Genomic DNA, 22,368 nt, shown 5'->3' with positions numbered 1-22,368 from the left:
GTTGATTCATTGCAATCAATAAAGGCTTGATTGCCAACATTACCTACTAGTTTACTATGCAACTTTAGCATTTACATTTATTAGAATTTTGTAATTGTATCTTTTTCCATTTTGTTTATTTTTCTTTTCTTTTCATCCACCAGAGTTGGTGTTTTCACTACTCGCCATGGTTGGTAGGTTGGTTAATGGGGGTGTGGGGCAATTTTCCTTTTGTCTGATATCACTACAACATTGACAGGATAAACAAATTGTTCAATGGCAGGCTTAGGGCCAATCCCAATTCTATTTTTATCCCTACGCCTACCCCTTAGCCGTCCGCCTCCAAAACGAGGGCAAAGGCAGTTTCAGCCCTTAGATTTGGGACACCCCTCTCCCTCTGCTCAGCCCCGCCCCTCTCGCTCCGTCTCACAGTTTTGACGTCATAATACGGTGCCGTTGTATCAGCAGAGCTGAGTCACGGATGTTTGTGGATTTTCCAGCAGGAGCATCGTCATGCCGTCCCAAATTCAACATGTTGCCGTAGCTTGGCTGCTTTGTTTCGTTTTCCACCTTTCCACATCGAGGCAAAGAATTAAATGGAGACATGGATTACTTCAGTTTTTGCGATGTATTTGGACTTCAGAAATATTTTCTCATTCACCATGTGAAAGCGGAGGAGCTTCCTTGTTTGCTCGGGGGTCCTTGTTTACAAAACACTATATTAGAAGACTTTGGAACTCTACAGTGTAATAATAAAATGTTATAAACACGGTCTCTACGAAACAAATACACACGGAAGCTACATACGGCAGACGGCAGCACTATTGCCGTTCTGACTAGTATAAAACACAACAGGCTTGTATAACTTTAGAAGCGTTATATATGTGAAATGCGAGTCCTTTGGCACCATGTCCTCCTACCCCTCTGTTTAAAGTGTGCATCTGTAAACACTTCGTTTAGAGGGGTGAATAGCCCTTCCCCTCACCCCTCCGCCTCTGCACAGTAATGAAGTGGGACACTCCTCAGACTCTCGTAAACGTGCATTTCAAAGGGGTAGGGGTAAGATGAAGGGCTAAGGGGGAGAATTGAGATGCAGCCTTAATCTCCTGGACACCCTCTCAGGTTGTACAGTGATATTTTGTCTCTTCTTGCAAGAATATTCTAATAAACTTTCTCTTAAACTTTTCAATCGTTCTCAGACTGATTTCCTGTGTATTTGTCTCCTGAGGTTTTTACTAGGTAATTCTTTTGACAGTCTCCAAATAGAAAAAATCTACAACAAAGATTTCTAAAGGAACGAAGCATGTTTTGTTTAGAGAAGCCCAAATATATAGCAACTAAAATAACATTAATAATCATTAAAAAAAAAAGAAAAGCAGATCAATGAACCAGAATTTCAGTCATGAGATTGTCCATTAGGTCAACATAAACACAGTATTTTAGTTCCTTGTGTTGAACAGCGAAATGTCTTTAATCCTAGACAGCAGGCTGACCGTGGGGGAGCACTTCGCTCGTCCACTAGGTGACACTGCTGAGTGAGACAGTCTCTCAGTGAGAATCTGTTCTTGTTCTTCTGCAGGAGTTCAGGTGTGGTGAACTATCCTGTCGATGCTCTCCTGGATGTCGGCCATCTTCGTCAGCACCTGGTTGACTGTGGCTTCGTCAAACTCCAGACACAGAAACTTGGAGTCCTGCACGTGAACGACACACTGATTTCAACACAAGCTCATACTTCTGGATTCACTGCAGAGCTGCGAGCTCAAATGTCGTGAAGATCTGAGCCCGTAGTCACAAAGCATCTCAGGGTGCTCCTATCTGAGCCTAAAAACTCCTAGCAAGGAATCTTAGCTTAAAAGTGACTCAGGAAGTATTTAAGAGTAACTCTGAGGAAGGAGTTGACAGCAACTTTTATCTAAAGCGATGGTCACAACCCACCCTGCGTGTTTTTAGTCCGTACGTTTTTTTGGGGAGGCCACGGCTGCCACGTTTTTCTGAAGACGTGGGGAGGGAGTGGCAAGAGCAGGGAGTACGTCAACCCAAGGTGTAAGTACGTGGCTGCACGCCACGCCTGGCCGTGAGCGATTGCGTGCATCATACGTTGCACAAGTGGTACGTGAGTTGTGGTTTATGTCCTTACAACATAAGATCTCCATACAATTACCACGTTATATTATGGAGGCCACACTTATATGTACTGTTCATGTACAGTGTCCTTACTCACTTGCATGTTGTAAGTGCGTGCAAGTGTGATGAATGTGCCAGATAGAAGACTTATTATAATCAGTTAATTATTTGTAACATTTCAGTGACCTAGGATAAATAGTGATGTATCTATTACACACACACACACAGTTTAAAATCGCAGGGGAAGTTAAAAAAAAAAAAAAAAAAAAAAAAGAAATGCAGTCATTACAATTCCAAACAAATATGAGCAATCTAGAGCAACTTGTGTCATTCTCATCTTCATGATGTGTTTTTTGATGCATTTTTTGACTGATGAAATAAAAGAATTTGTAGGAATTACTTTTGATGAAGCTACAGAAACAGCATATAAAATAATGGTATAATGTGTAAAATCCAATTCTAGAATTAGATTTTTTTTTTAAATGTATCCTCATGACATGTGATATTGTTTACATTCTATCTGTCACTACACTACAAAGAAAGGTAGCTCAACCAAACCAATATGAACCAGAACCAGAATTACCGTATTTTCACGACTATAAGGCACACATAAAAGTCTCAGATTTTCTTCAAAATGTGCGGCACGCCCTATGGTGCAGTGCGCCCTTTGTGTGTGTTGTTGTTGTAAGGCGGACGTAGTAGGGAACACCATGAGAACGTTAAAGGGGGAAGTGTGGGCGTGGATTGTACCGGGTATATAAATGAACGGGTATGTGCGTTATGCAGAACATCGTTGTTCTAACAACCCTGAAAATGGCAAAGAGACACGCTTATGAAGCAGTTTAAACTGAAGGCCATCAGCTACGCGGAGGAACATGGAAATCGAGCAGCCGCCAGAGAACTTAAGATTAATGAATCGATGGTTCGCAAGTGGAGGAAGCTGGAAAACGAGCTCCGACAGGTGAAGAAGGGGTAGGGGTAAGCTGAGTTTCCGCGGACATAAGGCGAGGTGGCCCAAGTTGGAGGAAAGACGAGCAGTGGACCATCGCGCAAAGAGCGAGTGGGAGAAGCGTTTCGACGGTCACCATTCGACTAAAAGCAGTAGCGCGAGCAGAAGAAATGAAAATGGAACATTTCCAAGGAGGTCCGTCTTGGTGCTTTCGTTTCATGAAACGGTGCCATTTTTCCATCCGGACCAGGACGACGGTAGCGCTGCAACTTCCAGCGGATTATAATGAAAAGCTGGCCATCTTCCCTCCGACTGCAGAAAACACATCCAGCCCAGCCACATCACTAACATGGACGAGGTGCCGTCACTTTCAACATCCCGGTGAGTCACACTGTGGAGAAGAAGGGGACCAGCACGGTAGCGAGACGCACAACGGGGCACCAAAACTCTTCTTTTACTGTTGTGCTTGGCTGCCATGCTAATGGACAGAAACTGCCGCCTATGGTGATTTTTTAAGAGAAAGACTTTGCCTAAAGAGAAGTTTCCATCAGGAGTCATCACTAAGGCAAATGAAAAGGGCTGGATGGAGGAGGAAATGATGAAAGAGTGGCTGAGGGAGGAGTATGTAAAGAGAACAGGTGGTTATTTCCACGCATCACCATCGCTGTTGATCTGTGACTCTCTGCGTGCTCATCTCACAGCCGATGTGAAACAACAAGTGAAGCAGATGAACTCTGAGCTTGCTGTCATTCCGGGAGGCCTGACAAAGGAACTCCACCCGCTGGACATCGGTGTGAACCGGCCGTTCAAAGTAAGGCTGCGTTCGGCGTGGGAGCGATGGACGACCGATGGAGACCACAGTTTCACTAAGAGTGGAAGGCAGCGCCGGGCGAGTTACGCCACAATTTGCAAATGGATTGTAGATGCTTGGGCTAACGTGTCTGCTGGCACTGTGGTTCAAGCTTCGCAAAAGCCGGCATCATTTCCAAGGAGCCGCACGGAAAGTGACTCTGACAGTGAAGAAAGTGAACCTGGTATGTTTGATGGAGATTTAGCGCAGCTGTTCAATTCAGAAACAGAGGATGAGGACTTCCATGGGTTTGATTGATGACGATTACAGGTAAAAAAAAATGTTAGTACTTTGTAATCAATACTTAAATAAAGCACAACCAAACTCAGTTTTGCTCCCGCTCTATTTTTAAATACGCACACTTGTATGCGTGTGTGTGTGTGTGTTGTTGTAAGGCGGACACCATGAGAACGTCAAAGGGGGAAGTGTGGGCATGGATTGTATATAAAACCCGCGCCCTATGAGCAGGTGCGCCGCATGTGTGTGTTTAATGCAGTAATTGCACACATAACTGAGACTGCGCCTTTTTGTATGGTGCGCCTTTTGGTCGTGAAAATACGGTACTATTCAGACCAGCCTGAGTGACTCTGACCTTATCTAATGTGCATGCCACACTGAGATTAGATAATTTAACCATCCTCTACTAATTATCATAATTAGAAGCAGACAGGAGAATATCGTGAACCGCCATTTATTCATAGAAATATAGAACAAGGTCACCTCACAATTATCAAGCCTATACACACACCTCAGACTCTGCAAAGCCTACATTTGATCTACAGTTTCTATCAGCACAACTTTGCAGACATTAACAATACCTCACAATAAACAAACAAAAATAAATGTTGGACCACCTGTTGCAAACTAGCCCCCTGGTGCTTCGAAAAGTAATATAAAGGCATACAAATCAGATTATTTTACTTACAGCTCCCACATTTGCTTTATTCGAAGTTTTGTAGTGAATCCAGCATCGTTCTGGACGTGAAAAAAAAGTCCTCCGTGAAGTGCTGGGAGCGACAATTAAGCAATTAAAAATATAAATAATCCACTGGGTCCTCACAGGCTCAGCTGAAGGCAGTAAATATCCACTCCTCTGCTCATTGATACAATTAATAACTGCATCTGGCATGCTTTGCTCATACCTTTGCAGGTATCTTTCTATGCTGAAGGCAAACACCTCCAGCTGTCACCCGGTGAAAAAAACAGCATCGGGTGCTGCTTGTGGGCGAGTCAAAGGGAGGGGCTATCTGGAGTGGGTTTGGCTAAAAACATTTGGTGACGTCACCAATGGTTTGCTTTCCGATTCAGTCATTGAACCACACACTTTAGAAACAATTAAACAAGCCGGCAGACTTCACTTCTGGAGTATCATTTCCAGGTATGGAGACACGTATTACTGTAGGAAAACCATTAGAAAGTCAATTGTGTATGATATGGGACCTTTCTATCATGTCTTTACACCTTTGCAGAGATATTTTGAAATTCAATCCTTCAAATCAATAATTCTGAAAAGGCATGTAACGTTGCTCTGAGCCCTGAAAACATAGGACAGTTTAACGAGCACCTGAACGCATCACTCCATGCTGTCATTTCGGAAGCTGCATTTTAACTTTAGAGCTTATTTGCTTTCAGAAATACAGCTGTTAATGTTTACCATTCATCCTAGGCCAGTGAAATGTTACCTATAATTTACTTAAAGGTATAGTAGAGGATTTTCTTCTTCCGGGTGGATCATCAAAATAACTGGTCCTCCCAACTGTCAATCATTGTGGTGATATATGACGTAAGGCCGTCGTACGTGCTCGTCCCTGCGCGCAGCTCACTCCACACGGTCCTCATTATGCCGCTGGCCGACCCGACGCATTATTCTGGGACATTTTTACACAGTTTCACCCCCTCTGGTGCAAATCTTCTTGTAAAGTGAGCTTATGTGAGCGATGCCGACTTGTGACTTGTAAACAGAGCGTGCACGAGGAGAACTGGGCTCGTCACGTCTCTCGCACGCGTTTTAGTAGGCGTTCCGTCTCGGGAGCAGGTACAGCGTTGCGCATGCGCATTTTTTTCAAACGGTGGAGAGGGTGGTTCTTTCCTAAAATTCCTGAAAATCCTCCTGTATACCTTTAACATACTTTTTTTTTTTTTTTACTTCTCCACTGAGATTTTAAACTGAGTTTAAAACGTAAAAGACTCACAGAGTTAATGCGTTGTGTGTGCATTGGCTGTAGAAGGCATGACCCGTACAGGGGTGAATCCATACACCAAATGCAACGAAAGTTTTTCATGCACGAAAATTGCTACGGTGTGTCTTCGTACTCCAAATCCGTATGGAGGCTGTACTCACCTCGTACGGATCCCCCAATTTTGGCCACGTTTTTGCAAGTAGACAGCACGTACTGGCAAGTACAGCCGTTTGTGACCATCGCTTTAGTGAGGAGGTGTGGCTGACCCCATTGCTATGCATGATGAACTCTGCTGAAAGCTGTGATTGGTTGTTAGAGAGGAAGACAGAAAAAAAGCCTCTGTGCTCCATGCCCATATTAACAAAGCATCCTAAGGTTAAAAATAGCCCGTAGTGACATCACTCTTAAGAAAAATCTTAAAATTCCTTGAAATTTAAGATTTTTCTGAGAATTTTTCCTTACTGAGATAAAAGTAATTCACAAATAATCTAAAAAGTAGTGAGGAGGACTTTTAAGAAGCCAGAGTTTCTTAAACAGACAAGATGGTGAAATATAAAGAGAAAGGAAAGATATTCTCCGTTTGTTTAGTTAATGGCACCGACCACTGTGCGTACAATTTTTTTCACAGACACAAAGAACAATATTCTTTGCATGATGGGTTAACAGGGGTGGAATCTGTGCATACTATGAAATTGAATCCTGGCGGTGCCACTGTTTAATGATGATTTAATGATCCACTACCGGCTCAATCGTGCAGGAATAATGTCGATCTCATCAGGGATGATCTTACTTCTCCACAGTGAAGCAACGTAATAATGCTGTGAGGTGATCACAACATGACACCTGTCTACAGGTGAGCTGCTGCAGTGTAGTGGTGATGACTGGGTCTGTCCCAACCCTCCGTCATGAGTGTCAGTCTGACCGTTACGGCATGTTGACATTGTTGATAAATCACAGGAATTGATGACGGCTGCAATTGATGACCCACCATTAATATCATTATAATACATTAAGTGGTAAAAATAACCAGCGTGGACAGAAAACATAACAATAATCAAATAAATGTATTAATCGGCATGTCAACGAGGTAAGTTCAATCATTTTTAAGCTGTGTACAAGTTTAAATAATTTTTCAGAATTTCATTAAATAGACATTAAATAATTTTCATGATTACACATTTTTAATACAGCCCAAGATATTTGATGGGTTAATTTTACCCTCTATTCATTACTGCCTGTCTTCACCGCTACACTGCTACAGCCAAGCAGAGACAAAAACAAACACCCCTTTAAAATCTGTATTTTTTTCACACCTTTAAAAAAATTGTACACGCAGTGGTTGGTGCCACTGAATAAACAAACGGAGAACATCTTTCCTTTCTAGTTCTATTTCCATCATCTTGTCTGTTTAAGAAATCCTTATGTCGACTTCTTAAAGGTCCTCCTCACTACTTTTAGTGGTTTTCCACCTTCGGAGCAGTCTTAGGGCAAAAGATGCTTCCTTTTCTTAGTAAGGAAAAATTCAAAAAGAAATCTTAAATTTCGAGGAATTCCAAGGGGGTGTCCACACATGAAGACGGTTAACCTAAAGGAGCGGTGCTTTAGAAGTGTGAAAAGAGGTTTTTTAAACACAGGTCCCAGAGTGGGGAACTTTTAAACACAGGCTTGTGCCATCCAACCCCTCGGGGTTTGAACAGCAAAGTCGGCAAAAACAATCATTTGTGGAAAAAAGATGACATAATCTCCCCCCCCCCCATTTCCCCCCACTGCGGTCCACAATGTCATCAAATAACCTCAGGAGCTACATGACGCAGCCATAGAACTACAGAACTAGAATTATATAGAGGTTTCCCATCAGCAGGAATCGACTTCTAAAGTTCTATGTGCTTTGTCTTCTGCATTTTTTGTGTTTGGTAAGTCACAGCGCCCCTAAAGGCCTGGCATGTGTACTACATGCCCTAAAGGAGAAAAAATAAATTTTTTCTCGTCGTGTGTATGTATCCTAAGATTTTTCTATTATAGTCTTAGGATGCTTCATGAATACGGGCACTGGTGAAAGTCTGAAGGTGGCGCCTTCTCAAAAATCACCAACGAGATCATTGGCCTTGATCTCAGATCTCCAGGTTCTCCGACGGACAACGCCCTCCTCTTCCTCGCCTCATAAACATCAATGAAGAACTCAGCTAATCTCTGATAGATGTCAGAAATCTCCTGTCCTCAACACTCCTCACCACCCCTCTCCACTTCTCGTCACTGCCGCTCTCCTCCTCCCCACCGCTCTCCTCTCCACCTCACCACTCCACTCCTCTCCTCTGCTCTCCTCTCTCCTTACCGCTGTCCTCACCACTCTCCTCGCCCCTCAACGCTCTCCTCGACGCTCTCCTCTCTGCTCCCTTACCTCACTGTTCCCCTTTTTCTCCTCACCCGTCCACTCTCCTCACCGCTCTCCTCTCCCCACCGCAAAAGTTCCTCATCCAAGTCATTGTGTGTTACTATTGCAGCATCCTGCAGGATGAGTATCTTGTCTGTAAAGCTGCTTTATTATTAAAGATAATACACACACCTGACCTGCCCCCTTTCTCCACTCTCAGCCAATCACAGGCCACCTCAGTCTGATGTGTTCAAGTACATTAAAAATCATAGGAAACAACAGAACATCATTACAAAACACAACTGCAGAACTACAGATGTTACACTGTTTTGTAATAAGTAAAATGATATATTGGCAGGAAGCCCCCACCCCACCTACCTGCTGCTAGTGGATGTTGCTAAGAAACAAAACCCAATGGAGAAATGTATTTAATTTACTTGTAACTGATGAACTGATTCCTTCAAGAAAAAGAACATCTGGAAGCTGTGTGGTTGGACGCTCATCTCACCTGTCCGCCTCCACCCAGTTCTAGCTCCATCAGAGTGACGGGGCCGCTGTGAGGGGCTGCTCCACTGCGGGCCGTGGCCTGGACGCCCACCCTCCAGGAGAGGCCCCTGAGGCCTGGCTCGCAGCAGCTCTGAGCCAGCAGGCTCTCCCTCACTCTTGACCGCTGGCTCTTCCAGAAGCGAGACAGAGCTGCAGCCTGGTCAGCACTCAGCCCGCCACCACCCTGCTTCCTGGTCTGTGCCGTGAGGAAGGCCTCCAGCTGAGCGTGGTCCATGTCCGCTGAGGCCATAGACTGTCACATACAAGAGTCGGGTTCAGGATAATAAGTATACAGGGATAATCTGCTGGTCGCTCTCAACAGCACAATAATATCATAAAGACAACAACATGCCAATAATTATGACTGAAGCCTTTTTATTTTAAAGAAGAAAATCCTTATTACATTGTTGATGTTAAATTCAGGAATACCTTTTGTTTTATCGAACTAAGCTCTTGATTAATGAAGATGCAAATCGGAAAGATAAAATAAGTCTGTGAAATCTGTGTCGGGAATCAATTACTCATTTGAGCAACTTTATCCGAAAGACGACTTGTTATATTTTGTGGAGCTCAAATCTCCTATGTCCTCTAAATGCATCACAACTCCTTTCCTCTGCTGGGGGCCAGCAGTAACTTCATTGCTACCCTCTGATGGAAGATGGACGCTGCTATTGGGTTAAAATGTTGAGTGGCAGTATCATCAGCAATCAGATTTTGATGTGTTATTGATGGACCGCCTAAGGGCCAGCAAAGTTTCGAGCACTGGTCTTGCTGTTGTCATTGAAATGAGCTTGACTGATTGGCAGGTGGTGATGACGCACATTATAATCTGCTTCTCTGGAGTGATGGTGGCGAGTAATTTAACAGCAAGATCGGATGATAGCAGACCTGCTTCGGGGGCCTTTTCCAATTGTGAGCAGAAAAAGAAAACGACCGACACCAGAAATGGATGCGCTAACTCAGACCAACAAAGGCTTTGTGCAGCATTTTCCAGCAGGATGGATTTACTCTACAAGTGATGGTGAGTGCCAGTATTATTTTTTTACTTTCTCTGGATTAGATTGGTACTGCTTTGGCATTTGGTGCTTTTTTTTGATAGTGGAGTGGTGTTTCCCATACAATTGTGCACACAGACATGATGACAGTAGTGCGCGAGATTCGCCCTCCCATCTCCGTGCAAACCTGTTGGAAACACTGGAAAATTATCTGATGGCGAAGCTGCACAGTGCTGTCTTGATGTGCTGTGGTTGTTGATCAGCTGTCATGTTGGTATGGATTAAGGGCTGATGCATAGTAGTGGCCTTACATTGGATTCAGATTGTGTATTTACTGTAGGACATAATGTGAGGCTGCAGGGTGAGCTGCAGGGTGAGGTGCATGGTTAGGAGCAAACAGGAGCACAGAGGATGCAGTCTGCATAGCGCTGCACTATGTCCTGTCACATCTGGACAATAAAAAACACCTACGTCAGAATGCTGTTCATAGACTTCAGTACAGCATTCAATACGGTCATCCCCTCGAAACTCATCACAAAACTCACAGAACTAGGCATCAGTTCCCTCATGTGCAACTGGTTACTGGACTTCCTGACCAGCCGGCCTCAAAATGTCCGGCTGGATAACCACTGTTCATCTATCATTACCATAAACCCTGGTGTACCACAAGGCTGTGTGACGAGTCCCTACCTCTACTCCAGGGGTGGCCAACCCTGGTCCTCGAGAGCCGCAGTCCTGCACGTTTTAGATGTCTCCTCACATCAATACAGCTGACAGCAATTAGTGGCTCCTTGTCAAGCTTTCTGCAGAGCCTCATCATGATAACAGGTGTGTTTGAGCAGGGAAACATCTAAAACATGCAGTAATGTTGTTGAGGGAGTCACTTCATGCTCGACTCCCTCCTCAGCCATGACTGCAGACCTGTCGATGGTTCCAACACCATCATTAAGTTTGCAGAGGACACCACGGTAATCGGCCTCATAAAAGACGGTGATAGACTTCAGGAAGAATGATGACCCACATCCACCCATCCACATTAAGGGGACGGTAGAGAGTGTAAAGAGTTTCAAGTTCCTGGGAGTACACATCTCTGAGGATCTCACACTCCTGAACTCTGCCTCCTGACATCTGTACCACATCAACACTCATGGACTGAACACACACACCTGCACTATATATCTCACTGCAGTACTGTAAATATTGTTCAGATAATCATACTATATACAATAATTATAGTTCTACAGCATGTTTATAGCTTCATATAGTTATAATGCATATGATTATAGTCATAGTGTACATTGTAATATATTATATTTTTGTTAAAAGCATTTCTGGATGGATGCAAACTGCACATCCTTGCCTTCTACAACATGTGCAATGACAATAAAGTTGAATTCTATTCTATTCTATTCAATAATGCATCTGAAATACTTTTTGCTTGTAAAAGGACTTTTGAGCACATTTCAGATCCTGTACGTTTTATTTTTACATGAGTAGATATTTAGATCAGTACTTCTTACTTTTACTGAAGTCGTTTTTTTACACAAGTATTTTATTTCTCCTCAAGTAAGGAATCTGGGTATTTTTGCCATCTCTGCTGTTCCACAAGATGTCACTACCTTCAGGATGGCCTTCATTTTCCCGTACAGAGCCGTGAACTCGTCCTGCGACATGTCGGGATAAAGTTCCTCCTTCAGCAGCTGCTCGGTCACCTGCAACTTGTGGAAACTCCTCTGAGAAATCCCGAAGAGCAGCGCGCCCAGAGACTTCATGCTGTCCAGCTCCGCCATTGCTGCTACTGTCACGTGCCTCAAAGGTCACGTGCTTTTAATTTGTCATGTGATGCGGAAGCGCCGTGTGGAACTACGCTGCGGTGCATTATGGGAGTTGGAGTCTTAAGGACTTTTTTAAAACAAAAAAGTACTTTTTCATTCGATTATCTTACGAATAAATGAAGAATTTAGAGAGAGAGAGAGAGAGAGAGAGAGAGAGAGAGAGAGAGAGAGAGAGAGTGAGAGAGAGAGAGAGAGAGAGAGATTGTGACTCCATCTTCTCCATGGACTGAATCATTTGTACACAAACTGACAGTTTAGGAACATGGGGATTATTTGGTTACTGATTAAATCCATTCCACCTGGGTATGTCTACATCTCAAAACCACGTGACTCCGGCCGGGGTGGAGGTCTCGCAATGATTCACTGCGAGACTATCAAACCCTCGTCTGTGTCTGCCCCGGTCTTCACTTCATTCGAATCCACAGCTGGCCCGCCCCCCCCTACACGCAGAACACGCGCTGTGCGTAGGGCCCCGCGATCCACGGGGGCCCCATTTTGCGCAAGTGAATTGAATTTCCCTCGGGATCAATAAAGTATCATCATTCTCTAGAATGAAAGGATGCGCGTGCATTTTGCCGAGAGGCGCGTAGAACACCGCCACCAAGTCAGCCCGAGGCAGGAGAGAGAGGGAGAAAAAAGAGACAGCAATGATTGAAAGCGCGAAGCATCACCATCTGACCAATCAGCGGTCAGACGGGCCGGCAGGCAGTTGTTTACAGGTAGAGAGTAGAGAGAGAGAGAGAGAGAGAGAGTAAAGTTATTGTTCCACTGTTGGTAGAGGCTGTTCCTTTGATTCGTTCGTAATTGTAATTTATTATTATTATTATTATTATTATTATTATGTTGTTGTTGGAAGGGGGGCCCCAAAATAAGATCCTGCTTAGGGCCCCCACTTGGCCAGGGGCGGCCCTGATCCACAGTATGTGAACTATCCGGACCTACACCCAACATCATTACAACTGTTTACCGCCCTTTGCTCCTTTCCTCACTCATTTATCCTCCCTTTCATCAAAAATAATAGTGCTGGGAGATTTTAACATTCGCATGAACAATATTAATCACCCTTTTACCATAGATTTTACGATAGTTTTGGTTTTGTGCAACATATTAACACTCCCACCCACTCCAACGGTCACATTTTTTGAGTTTATCTGCTGCTCCGGTGTCACCCCTTTTAACTGTAAAGCTGACGAACTCCCTAAAGCTGATCACTTTCTACTCCCATTCAATGCTGATATCACCATCACTACCACTAAGCTCCCCCGGCACATATCATTCTGTAACATTAAAAATATCAATCTCAAGACCCTCACTCCAGTATTGATCACCACATTGACATAAATACATTTTCTACCCCTGATGATCTGGTTACGCATTACAACACTACACTCCATTCCTTCCTCAACTCTCTGGCTTCATTAAAATCCATGTCTGTTTCATTCACCACTCCTGCCCCCTGGTTCACACATGATCTCCGGCTCATGAAAGCCAGAGGTCATCAACTAGAGCACTTCTATAAAAAAAACCGACCTCAGCATTCACAAAGACAGGTACAATAACCATATCCTCCAATACAAAGACTCCATTACGCAAACCAAATCCCAGTATTACTCCGGTTTAATCAGTGCAAATAAAAGTAACTCCAAGTCTCTCTTCACTCTCCTCAATGCACTCACCTGTCCCCCGGACTCACTACCACCTCAATTCTACTCCACCACATCCTGGGAATCCCTGATGACATTCTTCACCTCAAAAATCCAGAACATTTATCACCACCTCAGTCAAAACTCTCCTCTCCTCACCTCTCCAGAATCATTCCCATTTATTCATTCATTTTCCACCTTCCAACTACCACTCTCTCTGAAATGTTAGACTTCATCCATCAGTCCAAACCATCCTCTTGTCAGATAGACTCTCTCCCCACATGCCTGGTCAAAGCCTCCCTCCCCTCTTTGATTCCCTTAATTTCTACCATCATCCACTCCTCTCTGTCAGGGTGTAGGTTGAGGTCCCCTTTAAGAGTGGGTGGGCCATAGGTCTGGGCTGTCCAGCACCTCACCTGTGGCCACTTGTCTGTAATCAATTGTGAATTTCTCTTGGAGATCAATAAAGTATTTATCTATCTATCTATCTAATCACCCTGCCCTATATATGTCCTGTCTGTGTGTTTGTTCAGCGTCGGGTTGTTTGTTATTGATGTCCTGTCCGTCCGGTCCAGTGTTAGTCGTCCATGTCTCGTCCGGTCTGTCCAGGGCGTTGGAGTCAAGTCTGCTGTGCTCCTCATGTCAAGGAGCAACCTGCGAGTCATCGGTCTGTGCTGTCATTAAATAAAAGACTTGTTTGAACTCAGCCTGTTTCCAGAGTCCTGCACTTGGGTCCTGTCTGTATCTGTGACACTCTCTCATCACTGGAACTGTTCCCTCATCCTTCAAAACCGCTGCAATAACTCCAATCCTGAAAAAACCCAGTACTTTTGATTTCAAAAACATCCGCCCCATCTCCAATCTCCCCATCATCAGTTAAATTCTCGAAAAAACAGTTGCCAGCCAACTTCATTCTCACCTATCGCACACTAACCTCTATGAACAGTTCCAGTCCGGTTTCCGCCTCCTCCATAGCACAGAAACAGCACTCACAAAAATCACCAATAATCTCCTCATGGCAGCTGATTCTAGACTCCTCACCATCCTCATCCTTCTCGACCTGAGTGTGGCATTCAACACCATCTCTCACAACACCGTTCTAAACAGATATATATAAACAAATATACCTGCTTGCTCATGTGGATATAGATAGATAGATAGATAGATAGATAGATAGATAGATAGATAGATAGATAGATAGATAGATAGATAGATAGATAGATAGATAGATAGATAGATAGATAGATAGTCACGGATACGGACAGGACCCAAGTGCAGGACTCTGGAGGCAGGCTGGGTTCAAACAAGTCTTTTATTTCATGACAGCACAGACAGATGAATCGCAGGATGCTCCTTGACACGAGGAGTAGACTTGACTCCAATGCCCTGGACAGACCGGACGAGACATGGACAACTAACACTGGACCGGACGGACGAGACATCGATAACAAACAACCCAACGCTGAACAAACACACAGACAGGACATATATAGGGCAGGGTGATTACAGGAAATGGCCACAGGTGAGGTGCTGGAGCGCCCAGACCTGTGGCCCGCCCACTCTTAAAGGGGACCTCAGCCTACACCCTGAAAGTACCCCCCCCCCCCCCCCCCCCCTCCACGACCGGCTCCAGGCGGCCCAGGCATCTCAGGATGCTGCCTGTGGAAGTCTTCGATCATATCTGGATCTAAAATGTCCCTAGCAGGTACCCAGGCGCGTTCCTCAGGGCCATACCCCTCCCAGTCAACCAGGTATTGAAACCCCCGCCCACGCCAGCGAGCTGCCAGGAGCCGCCTGACTGAAAAAACCTCCTCACCCTCTACAATACGGGGGGAGGAGGGGCTCTTGAGGAGGGAACCAGGGGGCTTTCCCGGGCAGGTTTAACCTTCGACACATGAAAGGTAGGGTGAACACCAAGCGAGCGGGGCAAGCGAAGGCGGACTGCAGAGGGACCAACCAGCTTAATTATTGGATAAGGTCCAATAAACCTTGACGCCAGCTTCTTTGCGTCTGAGCGGATTGGCAGGTCCCGGGTGGAGAGCCACACACGCTGACCAACATCGTGAGTTGGTGCGGGAACCCGGCACCGGTCTGCAAGCCGCTTGCGCTCTGCAGAGCATTGCAAGAGCTTGCTTCTGGCCCTGAGCCAAGCGCGCTTGCATCGCCGCACCATCGCCAGAGCTGATGGGACACTAACCTCCGACTCCAGGGCAGGGAACAGGGGAGGTTGGTAACCGTACACACACTCAAAGGGAGACAGACCAGTGGACGAACAGGGCAGGGAATTGTGGGCATATTCTACCCAGACCAACTGCTTGTACCACGAAGCCGGACTGTCAGAGACCAGGCAACGAAGGATGGATTCCAGCTCCTGGTTCACCCTCTCTGTTTGGCCATTAGACTCTGGGTGGTACCCGGACGAAAGGCTCACCGTAGTACCCAACAGCCTGCAAAACTTCCTCCAAAACCGAGACACGAACTGAGGCCCCCTGTCAGAGACAATGTCCCGCGGGAACCCGTGAAGGCGGAACACCTGCGTGAGCATGACCTCTGCCAGCTCCTTGGCTGATGGGAGTTTCACTAAGGGCACGAAGTGGGCCATCTTGGAGAACCGGTCCACTACGGTGAGGATAGTGGTTAACCCTTCCGCGTCCGGGAGGCCAGTTACAAAGTCGATTGACAGGTCTGCCCATGGTCGAGTGGGTACCGGGAGCGGCTGCAGCAGACCAGAGGGTGATGAGGGTGGGGCAGGGGGGTGTCCACCGCAGGAGGTGGTGGGGAGCTGTGGTGGCTGGGAGGATGTCCAGTTGGTGGGAGGTGTGAAAAGCCCTGCAGGGGGCAGGGAGGTGTTAGGGGTGATGGGGGTGGTGTATGGCAGGGGGTGGTGGGGGGAGGTGGGGGGTTGTAGCTAGTAGGAGCAGTAGAGGGGCTTCCGGGCGGGGAGGTGTTGGAGTTGAACCTATTGAAGAATGTGTTCAACTCGTTGGCGCGTCGTTCATCCCCCTCAGCTGCAGTCCCACCTCTCCGCTGGAAGCCGGTGATCTCTCTCATCCCACTCCAGACGTCCCTGGTGTTGTTTTCCTCCAGTTTGTGTTCCAGTTTTCATCTGAAGTTGTCCTTGCTCTCCCTGATGCTGCGTTTCAGTTCCCTTTGTACCCGTTTGAGTTCTGCTCTGTCCCCAGATCCTCCAGCGCTCCACACAGTGTCTCCATGGCCTCAGGAGACCATTTCCTCACCGTCCTCACTGTGACTGGGTGCTGCTGAACCACAGGCTTGTATGATGATGAGAGCAGGACTAGGTTGTGGTCTGACCTGCCCAGTGGTGGCAGGGCAGTGGAGCTGTACGCATCCTTAGCATTTGCGTACAGCAGGTCCAAAGTCTTATGTTCGCGGGTGGTGCATGTCACAAAGTGGTAGAAGGTAGGGAGAGTGGATGAGAGAGAAGCATGGTTGAAGTCACCTGTGATGATGATGAAGGCCCCGGGGTGTTTGGTTTGCAGTCTAGCAGTCACAGTGTGGATGGCATTGCACGCTGCTTCAGCATTACCAGATGGAGGAATATAAACAGTGATGACGATGACACAGGTAAACTCCCTCGGCAAATAATAAGGACGAAGTCCGACGGCGACGAGCTCGACGTCCCGGCTGCAGACTCTCTCTTTAACGGTGACGTGCTCCGGGTGACACCACCTGTTGTTTACGATCACGGCGAGTCCCCCTCCTTTCTTCTTACCGGTCGCTGTGCTGTCTCTGTCCGCTCAGATCGTCTGGAAGCTGCGAATGGTGACGTTAGAGTCCGGTGTCTGCTCGTGCAGCCACGTCTCCGTGAAGCACATAATGCTGGACTCTCTGTACTCCCTCTGCGTCCTGACGAGCGCTTCCAGTTCGTCCACTTTATTTGCCAGAGAGCGTACGTTTCCCGTGATGACTGCGGGGATGTGCGGCTTAAACCGTCTCTTTTTCATCCTCCGTTTAAGCCCCGCTCTGCAGCCTCGCCGTCTCCTCTTTAGCTCCTCCGGTACGGCGGGTCTCTCTCCGGCCAAGAGGGTCGGGTGCCTGAGGGCCATCAGCTGGTCGCGAGTGTAAACAATGCTGGCGGTGTTGCAGGCATGACTCCCAGTGATCCCAAGAGACCCGAGTGAAAATAAAAAGAAGAAAAAGTGTCCAATCTGTTGGAAGAGCATCTTGCCGTTGTGCTTTTGCGAAGATGCGCAGGACAGTGCAAAAATAACAATAAAAAAACAACCAACAAACGCAATAAAAATAGAAGGACCAGGAGCTGCTGCAACAGACTGCCGCTAGGACGGCGCCGTTGGGCTTTTCTATTTTCTCTGTTAAAAGAACCGAGGAATGACTGTGTTGTATATAAAAAAAATCTTTTTTTTTAGTAAAAAAAAAAAAAAAAAATCAACCCCCTCCTCCGTCACTACAGGTGTGCCCCAGGACTCAGTCCTGGGGCCCCTTCTTTTCATTATTAACCTCCTCCCCCTAGGCAATATATTCCGTAAACATGGTCTTCCCTTTCATTGTTACACAGATGACACCCAGCTCTATGTCAGGTCTAAACCCCTGAAATAGGTAAAAAAGAGAAGACACAGGAATCGAGGAAACAATCAAGGTACTTGCTGCAGCAAGGGAAGACACCGAGTTCACCTCTCAGAGCTCACTCAGAAGTCTTCACAAGATGCTCTCTGCCTGCCTTCTTTATCGATAACTCAGTGGGCGGTTACACAAGTTGTAAAAACACACTGGTTCAAACTGGTTCCTGTGGTCTGTCTGTCAGGATCATACAAACCCAGCTAATTCAAAGGGGGGAGAAACAGTTAACCGATAAAGATCTCATGTGAGGTGCAGGGGCTGCAGGCCGCTGCACTCAAAGGTCTGCACAGAATTTGCACAAGCATAAAACAATGATAATAAAATATTGTTCCAACATTCCCTCCTGTTTATCATTGGTGAATGCCAACGGCTCATTTTCACAAAATACAACTTCATTAACATTTTCTATAACATGATCATTTTTATAGCACCTTCACAAGTTACACTCAGAAGGAAATTGTACTGATATTTACACATCATCATATTCTTCTTTCTCGTGTGGGTTATAATCTCCTTGAGTGGAGTGCAACAGAACCACATACTCATCAGACAACATTACATTAGTGATTGATCCTGTGATCATTTTGGAAATCATGGAATGAATACACGGCAAGACACATGAGGTGAATAGACAGAATAACAATAATATCACAAGAACCGGGTGTTGGAATTCGTACCTGTGTTCCCCTGAATGCCTGCGTGTTCGTTTGATCCGGGAGAGGCAGAAAGAGAGTTAATTTCTTCAATAATTAATCTAGTAATCACACAAACAAGAGATTACAAAAATGCATATCAGATTATACAATGCTACAAAATTCCATATATCAGAGTTTACATTATACGAGCTCGGACCGTTCTTCCTTGCAGACCCAAGTATATAGGCTGGGTCTACAGTGAAGAAGGGCCCCACTGCAACGCATGGTTCATATTTATACATTTGCATATGACACCTCAACCTCACATTGGTCAGTTCCTCATGATGTATGCGTTGCTATGGTGAAGTTGCTATTCCTTTGTCTCCAAAACTGCTTCAAACTGGTTCTTCTCAGAGCTTGATGCTCCATGGGACCAAAGTGACCTCTGACCTCATATCTATTCCAATCTTACCTTCAACCATGTTTTTGCAACGTGGAGCGTTGAGGAGACATCGCCAACCAACTTGGAATAAATTTATAGCTTTGTTATTCCCAACTTTAGCAGTGGGAGGAATCCCAGTTGTGTAGAAACACAACTGAATACAATATGCTCAGTTGTCCCACATAAATCAAATGTTTATGTCACGGATCACGGACAGGACCCAAGTGCAGGACTCTGGAGGCAGGCTGAGTTCGAACAAGTCTTTTATTTCATGTTGACAGTACTTAACTCAATCACTGGACAGGACAGAAGGGACATGGAAGACTAACAAACCAACAATGACTAAACACAGACCGGACATATATATAGGGCAGGGTGATAACTGGAAAGTGGCCACAGGTGCGGTGCTGGAACGCCCAGACCTATGGCCCGCCCACTCTTAAAGGGGACCTCAGTCTACCTCCTGACAGCACCCCCCCCTCCACGACCGGCTCCAGACGGCCCAGGCATCTCAGGATGCTGCCTGTGAAAATCCCGGATCATGTCTGGGTCGAAGATGTCCCTAGCAGGTACCCAGGCACGTTCCTCAGGGCCATAACCCTCCCAATCCACCAGGTATTGACAACCCCGTCCACGCCGGCGAGCTGCCAGGAGCCGCCTGACAGTAAAAACCTCCTCACCCTCTACAATACGGGGGGGAGGAGGGGCTCTCGAGGAGGGCACCAGGGGGCTTTCCCGGGCAGGCTTAACCTTCGACACATGAAAGGTGGGGTGCACACGAAGCGAGCGGGGGAAACGAAGGCGGACTGCAGAGGGACCAACCAGCTTAACTATGGGATATGGTCCAATAAACCTTGACGCCAGCTTCTTCGCATCTGAGCGGATAGGCAGGTCCCGGGTGGAGAGCCACACCCACTGACCAACATCGTACGTTGGTGCGGGAACCCGGCACCGGTCTGCAAGCCGCTTGCGCTCAGCAGAACACTGCAAGAGCTTGTCTCTGGCCTTGAGCCAAGCGCGCTTGCATCGCCGCACCATCACCAGAGCTGACGGGACACTCACCTCCGACTCCAGGGCAGGGAACAGGGGAGGTTGGTACCCATACACACACTCAAAAGGAGACAGCCCAGTGGACGAACAGGGAAGGGAATTGTGCGCGTATTCCACCCAGACTAACTGCCTGTACCAAGCAGCTGGGCTGTCAGAGACCAGACAACGAAGGATGGACTCCAGCTCCTGGTTCACCCTCTCTGTCTGGCCGTTAGACTCTGGGTGGTACCCGGACGAAAGGCTCACCGTAGTACCCAACAGCCTGCAAAACTCTCTCCAAAACCGAGACACGAACTGAGGCCCCCTGTCAGAGACAATGTCCCGCGGGAACCCGTGAAGACGGAACACCTGTGTGAGCATGACCTCTGCCAGCTCCTTGGCCGATGGGAGTTTTGCTAGGGGCACGAAGTGGGCCATTTTGGAGAACCGGTCCACTACGGTGAGGATGGTGGTAAACCCTTCCGCGTCCGGGAGGCCAGTTACAAAGTCAATTGACAGGTCTGCCCATGGTCGGGTGGGTACCGGGAGCGGCTGCAGCAGACCAGAGGGGCGAGACCGCGAGGTCTTGTTACGCGCACAGACAGGGCAAGCCTGGACATACTCCCGGACCTCCCTGTTCATTGCTGGCCACCAGAAGCGCTGTTTCACCACAAACATGGTGCGCTGAGTTCCTGGGTGGCAAGACAGAAGGTTAGTGTGAGCCCATTGAATGACACTAGATCGTACCGGGGGACACACAAACAGGCGATTGGGAGGACAACCTGGCGGCACCGTCACCCCCTCCAGAGCCCGCCGAACCTGCTCCTCAATCTCCCACGTCACCGCCCCCACCACACAGGTCGGAGGTAAAATTGGCGTGGGGGAACGAGGAGCAGGATCCGGCTCAAAAACCCGGGAAAGGGCATCAGGCTTCACATTCTTAGACCCCGGCCGATAAGAAACCACAAAGTCAAACCTGGTGAAGAACAGAGCCCACCGAGCTTGTCGAGAATGTAGTCTCTTGGCTGACTTGATGTATTCAAGGTTCCTATGGTCGGTCCATACCACAAACGGGTGCTCTGCGCCCTCCAGATAGTGTCTCCACTCCTCCAGCGCAGCCTTGATGGCCAGGAGCTCGCGATTGCCAATGTCATAGTTCTCCTCAGCCGGGGTCAGCCGCCTGGAAAAAAAGGCACAAGGGTGCAGCTTCCCATCCTCACTGCTGCGTTGAGAGAGCACTGCCCCGACCCCGACATCTGACGCGTCCACCTCCACCACAAACTGCCGTCCAGGGTCCGCGACACCAAGCACGGGAGACGAGGTGAACCTGGCCCTGAGCTCGGAAAACACCTGCTCAGCTGAGGGACCCCAAGCAAACGGGACCTTGGGGGAAGTCAAGGTATGTAGTGGCGCCGCGATGGAACTGAATCCCCTGATAAACCGCCGGTAGAAGTTAGCAAACCCCAAAAAACGGAGCAGTTGTTTGCGGTTACCCGGGGTTGGCCAATCAGCTACAGCCCTGACCTTCTCTCTGTCCATCTCCACCCTCCCCTCTGAGATGACGTGTCCGAGAAAAGAAACTGTGGGAGCATGAAAAACACATTTCTCGGCTTTGACAAACAAGTTGTTGCTCAGAAGACGCTCCAAAACATAACGAACATGACTGACATGACTGGCTAGATCTGACGAAAAAATCAAAATGTCATCGAGGTACACGAACAGAAACTTATTCAATGCATCTCTCAGCACGTCATTGACTAGACCTTGGAAAACTGCAGGAGCATTACATAACCCAAAAGGCATCACCAGATACTCGTAGTGGCCAGAAGGTGTGTTAAACGCTGTCTTCCACTCGTCCCCGTGCCTAAACCGGACCAGGTGGTAAGCATTGCGCAAGTCCAGCTTAGTAAAAAGCTTGGCTCCCTGCAGGCGTTCAAAGGCCGAAGTCATGAGAGGTAGTGGGTAGCGGTTCTTAACGGTTATCGCATTGAGGCCCCTATAATCAATGCACGGTTGAAGGGTCTTGTCCTTCTTGGCTACAAAGAAAAATCCCGCCCCTGCAGGGGAGGACGAGGGTCTGATTAACCCAGCCTCTAAGGCAGACTCAATATAATCCCTCATGGCCTGATTCTCGGGTTGTGACAGCGAGTAAATGCGACCCTTGGGGGGAGTGGTACCTGGCAATAAGTCA

The 22,368-nt window shown here is 47.1% G+C and overlaps 1 protein-coding gene across 2 annotated transcripts; it reads right to left on the bottom strand.

The window, feature by feature from the left end:
* Window positions 1-588: 588 nt before the first annotated feature.
* commd1 (copper metabolism (Murr1) domain containing 1) lies at window positions 589-11,784 on the bottom strand (the record flags this gene model as incomplete). Of its 2 annotated transcripts, XM_080521108.1 has the most annotated exons (4): window positions 589-1,670; window positions 8,832-8,850; window positions 8,962-9,252; window positions 11,614-11,784. In XM_080521108.1, 4 exons carry the CDS (start codon window positions 11,782-11,784, stop codon window positions 1,642-1,644), a joined length of 510 nt encoding a protein of 169 aa, XP_080377234.1. In that variant the 3' UTR covers window positions 589-1,641. The 2 variants fall into 2 exon arrangements, with proteins under 2 accessions (XP_080377234.1, XP_080377233.1); XM_080521107.1 differs by lacking the exon at window positions 8,832-8,850.
* Between the last annotated feature and the right edge of the window lie 10,584 nt (window positions 11,785-22,368).

The sequence above is a fragment of the Blennius ocellaris genome, assembly GCF_963422515.1.
Source record: "Blennius ocellaris genome assembly, chromosome: 3".
NCBI classification, from domain to species: Eukaryota; Metazoa; Chordata; class Actinopteri; order Blenniiformes; family Blenniidae; genus Blennius; species Blennius ocellaris.
Note: the sequence above shows the minus strand (reverse complement) of the source record. Positions and strands in the feature narration are given on the sequence as shown.